This window comes from Hippoglossus hippoglossus, chromosome 20 (assembly GCF_009819705.1).
Source record: "Hippoglossus hippoglossus isolate fHipHip1 chromosome 20, fHipHip1.pri, whole genome shotgun sequence".
NCBI lineage: Eukaryota > Metazoa > Chordata > Actinopteri > Pleuronectiformes > Pleuronectidae > Hippoglossus > Hippoglossus hippoglossus.
The window spans coordinates 6,334,233-6,342,368 of NC_047170.1; the positions used below are offsets into that span (position 1 = coordinate 6,334,233).

The 8,136-nt window shown below is 40.0% G+C and overlaps 1 protein-coding gene across 3 annotated transcripts in view; it reads right to left on the reverse strand.

Moving 5' to 3' along the window:
* The window catches only part of prkdc (protein kinase, DNA-activated, catalytic subunit), a 37,710-nt gene extending 31,662 nt beyond the window's left edge, over positions 1–6,048 (reverse strand). Inside the window, exons 1-11 of one of the 3 annotated variants that reach the window (XR_004612374.1) lie at positions 5,770–6,048; positions 4,119–4,195; positions 3,930–4,034; positions 3,031–3,105; positions 2,732–2,840; positions 2,527–2,639; positions 2,005–2,104; positions 1,678–1,760; positions 1,357–1,387; positions 1,115–1,272; positions 214–360 (exon numbers count right to left, since the gene is read on the reverse strand). Coding sequence is in view for 2 of the 3 variants with exons in the window: in XM_034573117.1 (XP_034429008.1) it covers positions 214–360; positions 1,115–1,272; positions 1,357–1,387; positions 1,678–1,760; positions 2,005–2,104; positions 2,527–2,639; positions 2,732–2,840; positions 3,031–3,105; positions 3,930–4,034; positions 4,119–4,195; positions 5,770–5,932 (1,161 nt within the window). In the remaining variant the exon portion in view is untranslated. The remainder of the gene's footprint in view (positions 1–213; positions 361–1,114; positions 1,273–1,356; positions 1,388–1,677; positions 1,761–2,004; positions 2,105–2,526; positions 2,640–2,731; positions 2,841–3,030; positions 3,106–3,929; positions 4,035–4,118; positions 4,196–5,769) is intronic. The other 2 variants (XM_034573118.1, XM_034573117.1) reach the window with 2 other exon arrangements.
* Between the last annotated feature and the right edge of the window lie 2,088 nt (positions 6,049–8,136).

Genomic DNA, 8,136 nt, shown 5'->3' on the forward strand with positions numbered 1-8,136 from the left:
AGTTAAATTTCGTATTAAGATGTCTAGGCTGAAACTGAACAGTAGAAGAAGCTCAAAGACAAAACTTTAGTTTGTTCAATGGCTTGTACAGGAAACTAAATGTGAAACAATGCAGATACATGACATTATATGCAAGCAACCAAGGGAATTGTAGATTACAACAATACATTTATGTTACTGCAGCAGTCAGAGCAAAGGAAGCTGGGAACATACAGCTGCAAAGAATCCATATCCTCGAATGGCAATGGACAGCTCTTTGTGTGTCGAGTCCATTGTCTTGATGATGCCGCAGAACTTCTGCATGAAGAACTTCAGCTTACTTTTGTGCTCCTCTGTGTTTTCGGCCACCAGCAATGCAACCTGAAAAATGATTGTAGAAGAAGTGTCTAGCAGAGGCATCTGAATTCAGGAATACTTTTACTCAGTTGGCTTCATGACCTGTGGTAATGCAGTTTGCAAAAGTGACCTGCAGTAATTGAGCCGTGGTGAATAAAGACCGGCTGCACAAAGGGTTGTTAACCTGTTCATTCTAAGTTCAGTGAAGCTCGACTCAGTACACAGAACCCTGACCTGGAGAATCAGTTGTCGTTGTTGTGAACGCGCTGTTGTCTTGATCGACATCACCCATGTCCCAGCCGCTGCTGCTACAAAGTGCTGGTTGAATGTTTATTCAATTTATATTAAAATTGAACATACCAAAGTAAACACTGCATTTCCTTGGGCCCTTAACAATACAAATGCGTGAGGCTGATAAGATGAAAGGTTCATGAGATATGCAGAATTAGTAGATAGAAGATCGATGGTTGATATGATGGGGAATAATTTTCTTATCAATATAAAATTATTATTATATAATGATACTTTTTCTTTAAATTATTTGTTGAGTTGAAAATGACCATATTTTTGTTGACCTTGAACTTTGACCTATGAGCTCAAAAAGTTAATCATCTGGAGATATCGACCGACAAAATATTTTGTTGAACTTTTGGTAAAAATCTGTCTATTGCAACAGCAGCGTACAGGGTTATAAGTTTTACCTAACTCCTGGTATGAACTGGTCAGTCTGATTGTCTACTGTGTCTGAGCCGGAGTGAACGAGCCTCTGAGTGTTTACCTGTTTGAGGAAGGCCTCAAGTGCAAAGTAACTGGACTTCTTCATTTCAGCGTTGATGTGTCCACAGAGCTTAGACATGACCTCGAACAAAGCCCTGTAGTGATCCATCAGGCAGCTGCTGAACTGGGAGGCGTGTCTGGCAAATAACCTCAGCCCAGCTGTTTAAGACACAGAGTGTTCCATGTTATTAGATCTTAAGGAGGTTTTTGTCTTCGTGTTGCTATGGAAACGGCGTGCCTTACCAAACGTGACAGCATAGCGAGTCATTTCCATCTACAACAGAAATTGAAATTTTTTTTTTTTAAAAACAAGGAGTCACAGTCACATTACACAACATTACATGACATGGAAAATGTTTAAGTAGTCGCGAAACAGCTCAAATATGAGTCAATAGGATGAGTCACATGCTCCATGATTTCAACATGGAAGCCACATTTCCGTCCTTTGAAGTTATTAATAATCTCAAACTAAATTCTGCTAGCGAACAGACAAACAAACAAAAAATCGCAGATGTAAACATAACTTGCATAGCCACAAGAGGAGAATACTAGCCAGTATTGCACCTTTATTAACGACTGGGAGACATTTACCTGTGGGCTGATTGCCTTCAGGGCAAACTGAAAAATCTCTTTCGACGTTGCTGGATCTGCAAGAGACACAACCTTAGATACACAATACTCGTTTCATTTTCATTGTAAAAGTTGGATAGAGGACCAAGTTGCACTGCAGTCCATCGGATGTCTTCCTTCGATGCGACAGCAGCGCAGGCAAATGTTTAGAGCGTTTAGACAACATCAGTTATCGGACCATAAGATCCAAAACATTAACATTCGTTTGCATATGTACAGGAAAGACAATGCACAGACTCGGGGCGAGGGAGAGAAACACACCTTCTTCCATGGTTTTAGTGAAGTTGACCATCAGAGCGGTGATTCCTATCAAACATCCAGCAACAACAAAAAGTTTTGGTTCCTTTGTTGAAGATGTCATCTGAAAAAAAGAAAGACAAGAAGTCACAATTTTTACAAAACCTCAATGGAATTCGTGAAGGAGAACTCATGAGGACCCATGAAAAGAGAATCAGACTGCACATACACTGCAGATGCATGATGTGGGTCTATAAATGCTGCTACTGTAGGGACGACATTATCTCTTTTCCTTTCATAAAGGATGGTTCAGTGATTCTTACGTTAAAGGAGATAAGAAAAGGATAGAAGCTCCTTTCCTCAGCCTTTAGAGAAATGGAGCAGCTCTTATCATGGCTGATGAACCTTCCCAAGAAAAACCACAGCAGTCGATTCCTCTGGCTGTATTAGTTATTTATTAAAAAACACAAAATACTTGAGTTTGCCACCAGCTCTTTCCATTTCATTTGATCTTTGATTGACTGATTTATCGTCTGTGCTACAAACCTGCTCCTTCAGCTCCCCCAGGTAGGCTTTGTAGAGTTTGTCGGAGTTGTTTACCATCTCACTGGGGTGAACCTCTGCGAGAACTCCCAGCAACTCGTAGATTTTTCCGAGTACTATTCCAAAAGTTTAAAAAACAGAAACAAAATTATGATTCAGAGCCAGAAAATATGTTATTCTCCTCGTATAATATAAAACAAACTCTCACCCGAATCTGGCAGTTTGCTCTTCTGACAAAGCTCGCTGTAGAATTTGTTGAACATTTCGCAGATTCTGAAGTTGGCGGCGACGCTGGAAGACTTCGTAGTTTGGAGAACCTGCAGAGAGGATTGAACAAGAATAAGCTCCGACCATTCGCTTTTAACATGATCATCTAAAACACAGCATCAGATATAAGAATAAATTCAAAAATATCAAACAAACTCTCTTGTGGAGATTATAGTTAGAGGAAACCCTGTTTATAAAGTCTGCTTATATCATGATTCTCATGTTATAGGAAACACCAACCTTGATGAGGAGCTCCAGCACCAGAGTCCTACATTTGGCCACTTTCTCCTTTGTATACACGACCATGCACGTTTCCTGCATGATAGAGAGAATACAAATATTAGAGTGTGTGTGCACATGCAAAGGTTTGTACAGTCAGTGTGTGGTGCTGCTGACTTGTCGTGTGTTATACTGAGAAGTTGGCAGACACATGCTCTTTTATACCGAAATTAGTGGGAACATGTGGGTTTATTGAATGTGGGTAAAAAACATGTTTAACTTCTTTCCCACTGCCAGTAGAGGAGTTTTCGTTTTTTTCGCCCTGTGCGTCATGTTCGACGTCACGAACGTTCACCATGGCCTCGTGTTTTCATCACTGCTGAAAAAACCTATGTCTGCAGCAGAGTCATTTGACCTGGGAGTGAATGCAGATCTGAACCGTCAGTTGGAAAAGGACCTGTAGAGGCTGCTTTGTTGGAAACTCAATAACACTACATGGGCGGTTGTGGCTCACTATTACAGGTGTCCATGAGCAAGACCCTGATCCCCCAAATTGCCCCCTGACGGCTGTGTATGAATGGTGTGTAAAGGACAGAAAAAGCACCACACATAGAGGCGCTGTACGAATGAGTGTTTGAATGTGACGTATACTATACAGAGCTTTTAGCAGATAAGACTAGAAACGTGCTGTAGAAACAGTCCATTTACATCTTTACATGTGTTGACGTCTCCTTTGCTTTCATTGTCGTCACAGTGAAACTCTCCCTGTCTTAAGTTGTTGTCATACAGTCATTTGACACACACGTTAAACACTGATGAATCTGCTGGATGAAGGAACTGTAGCTCAACTCTGAACTACCAGTGTCAACAGGTGTTTCATTTTGAAAAACATGTTCCCCTTGTAGAACCAGAGAACTTACTTTGATGTCAGTGGCGTAGGTCTTCTCCCAACCTTTGACTCTGGGTGAAACCTTGTCCAAGAACGTCCCCAGAAAACACAGGATCTTCTCTCTGGTTTCCCTGAACTGGAAAACGGAAGGTTTGTGTCAAACATAAGGACTTTTGATTTTCTTTGCATTATTTGTCTCGAGATGCTCCTCGATACCGACCTCATCTGCCGACAGCGACTTTCTGAGGAAACTGAGCAGTCCATAGTCTTTGGAGAACAGCAGGGACATCTGTAAAACTGCCAGACGGAATCATGTGGAAATGTTAATATGTTGCTTCTTCATCACCGTAACAGCACAGCAACAATTAGTCCATCGTCAGAAAATGTATCGTTTCGGTCCTTTGACAAAAACAGAGAGGCTAAATATTTTCCGGTTTCAATTTCTCATATGTGAACACCTGCTTGTTTTCTTTGTCACGTGTGATGGTAAAATTGAAATCTTTAGGTTTTAGAAAGTCAAAACACAAAACAAAAATAAAAACGAGCATACAAATTAAAGACCTCATAATTTGTTTTTACCTCCACCATCCTGTTCCCTTGTTTGTTGATTTGTATGATTAAAAGCAGCAATACGCAGTATCACTGGGTGGATACTGCAATTTTCTTTTTCTACTTTCTTTAACATTGTGGGGCGTTTTTTCACCATTTTCTCCGAGAATAATTTTGATCTTGGATCTCGATGAAAAAAATCTGGCACATTAAGGGAACTGATATTTATGAGTGTGTGAAATTTGGTGGAGCTTGATTGAATTTAAGGGGACTGTTGGTGGAGGTAGGCACTCTACTGAGTGCCATTCTAGTTGGTTTGATTGTTAGCAGGATTACGCAAAAACTACTTAACTGATTTCCACCAGACTCGGTGGAGGGAAAAAATCATCCGATTTTGGTGCGGGTGCAGATCCATGAATTATTTTTCCACTTCCTATTTTCTTTTATATTTCTAATCCTAAGAAATTGGATTGTTTGACCTTGTTGGAGGTCTACTCTCTGCGGAGTGTTTTCTAAACGACATATAATAATAATCAATGGTTCAATTGTCAATAATGAATATAATTATCAGGTCTCACCTCACTATTTCCTGTCTGAGCGGGACAAAACCAACAAAAACATCTGCACAATGAGAAAACCAGTTTCACGTGCGAATGTGGGTGTGCAGTTTTAAAGACTCGCTTGTTAACATACTGGGACAAACCTTGTAGTTGTAATATGGGTGAAAAGTAGTTTCTTTATACAGTCTATGGTTGCAGAGTAGTTTTTATATAAAGTCTATGGTTGATAAGTAGTTTTTATATAATAAATGGTTGCAAAGTAGTTTTTATATACAGTCTAGAGTTGCAGAGTACTTTTTATATAAAGTCTATGGTAGCAAAGTACTGTTTATATAAAGTCTATGGTTGATAAGTAGTTTTTATATAATAAATGGTTGCAAAGTAGTTTTTATATACAGTCTATGGTTGCAGAGTGCAAACCTGCAGAGGAGCCATGACAGTTCTGCTGTGAGCTGTGGTTTGTTTGTCAGAGTCACGTGGTTGTGATAACACGTTCTGATCGAGCGTCCCCGCCCACCAACTGATGGTTTTGGCGGAAGAACCTGATGGAAACTCACCAACGTTATTTATCTACTTTCTATAAGACGAACTAATGCGCGGCTCACAAAACTTAATCCAGCTTCACATCCTGCACCGTGTTCATCACTCATCACCTACAGAGGCGCGGTTCACCTTAAAACCGACAGATTGTCAATGGAGTTTGGCGCGGGTTCAAAATGTCCCAGTGAGGAGCGGAGCGTGTGATGAACTCCACCGTCTTACCGAGCTCATTCTGGGCTGTTGTCAACATGCACTCCTGCCCCAGGTCCGTCACTGTGTCGTGACATGTCAGAGCCGCTGCTCGGCTGTCCTCCTCTGAAAGACCCTCATGAAGTTTGAGCAGGAGGCCGTGGATCCTCCCGGAGACTCCACCGAGGGAATCCATCACCACACAGCGAACACACTTCACCACACAGCGGCCAGAGACAACACCGAGGAGGCGGTTCCTCCGTCAACACATCAGGAAGTACTGTTCATGAGCAGAAACAGAGGAAGTTTCAAAGTAAAACTCCTCTAAAGTTAAGTCAAAATATGATTCATATACAGATTCAATGCATTATTTTTCTTTACACAGCAATAGTAGCATGCAGTGATAGTTGTACAGGACTATAAACACCATAACTGCATATTGTTTAGTATAATCATAAAAATCTGTGAATGATTCAGTCTGTGAAATTCATATAAGTAATTATTATTTTGTTAAATTTGACACCGGAAGTGCTACTCTGCTAGTATGTCTACATTTTGATTAGAACAATAATAACAACAACAACAACAACGATAATAATGATGATTAAAATATTGTATTAAAAGTGGACCTCGCACACACACACACACACACACACACACACACACACACACACACACGCACACAACCTTCACTTTTTTCGTCGGTTGCGATGTGTCAGGATGCGGAGGCAGGAGAGGGAGATTTGACCGGAAGCGTTACTATGTCTGCAATAATTTTAGTTTGATTACATTTGACATATTGCAGTTCCACTTTGACCACAGGGGGGAGTCCCGTCTCCTGATTTTACCGCCTTAAGACTCTTAATTCAGAAATTCAAAAAAATCACGAGTCTTTACCGCCCTCTCGTGGTAACAGTTGTGAACTTCAACCACACGCTAAACTAGACATAATAGCACAGTGATACATCCGGTAAAGACCTTCAAAATAAAATCTTTAAACTAAGTAAACCTGTAATTACACTAAGTGGCCACTTGGTGGCAGTGCATACTCATTTCTGTCAAGGCAGATATCACACACACTAAGGCTTCCGGTCAGTCTCTCAAAATAAAACATAATCAAATTCGAAAGTTTTAGAAAGAAATCTTGTAATTTAAATCGAAAACAATTACACTCACATAAGTGGACGACTTCGCTTTTTTGTATTAATCACTCCCGCTCATGGGAACGACACAGTTTTACACAGTAAAATACATTTTCATTGGTTGATGCAATGTGTGAAGCTGTTTGTGGTTCACCAGAGATTTCAGTATTTATATGCAACACTATATTTATATGTCTTTAGCTCTGACTGAAGTCATTTAAAAATATCTGACATCGCAACTATAAAGTTTTAGTGAAATATAGAAATATGCAGCATGTGATTTATTGTATGGCCTGACACACACACACACACACACACACACACACACACAGACACACACACACACACACACGCGCGCGCGCACGCACACACACGCACACACACACACACACACACACACACACACACACACACACACACACACACACACACACACACACACACGCTCACACAGGGACACCTACACAGGCTCTCTTACACGCGGACAAACATACTCACACACACACTCACATTTACACAGATAATATTTGGGCATAAAATCTGAAAATGTAAAAAGCACAATGGCAGTAAAATGTAAAAAGCACATGTTGACGACCAGTTCCTCATTTACAATATTTATTCATTTATTTACAAGCTGTGTGAGTCTGATTTATTTGGTTGCACTACATACATTTCACCAGCAGATGGCAGTTATATCCACTGTGTCATCTGAGGGCTCCACCACTGGATCCATCTTCAGAGCTTCTCCAAACATCAGATAGAGCAGAGTTATGTTCATGTTCTAAAATATAAGCTCAGATATGGAAATTCAGTATTTTAATGACAGGTATGAAACCTTCACAGCGTCAGAGGAAATGATGATTGTGGTGCATGAAGTTAACATTTGAACTTGTTGACATTCAGCTGTAGCTCTGCTCCTAATCCGATGAGGGCAAAACAAGTGTTAAAGACACAGACCTGTGAATGTCCAAGTGAAAATAAAGTCTGACTCTGTTTCCTGTCATAGATTTAAACATCTGACAATAACAAAAAGCGTCATTGTTATTTTTCCATCTTAACATCTTCCCCCATGTTACTTTACAATATTACCCACCTGTCTGAGACACAGTAGCATTTGTGATAATTTAAATTAATATGTAATTAAAATAATAAGAAAAATTAACTACAACTATTGTATATATATATATACATACATATAGTATCTTTTTACTTTTTCTTTTCTACTGACGCACAGTAGTTTTTCTTTTTCAGTTGAAAC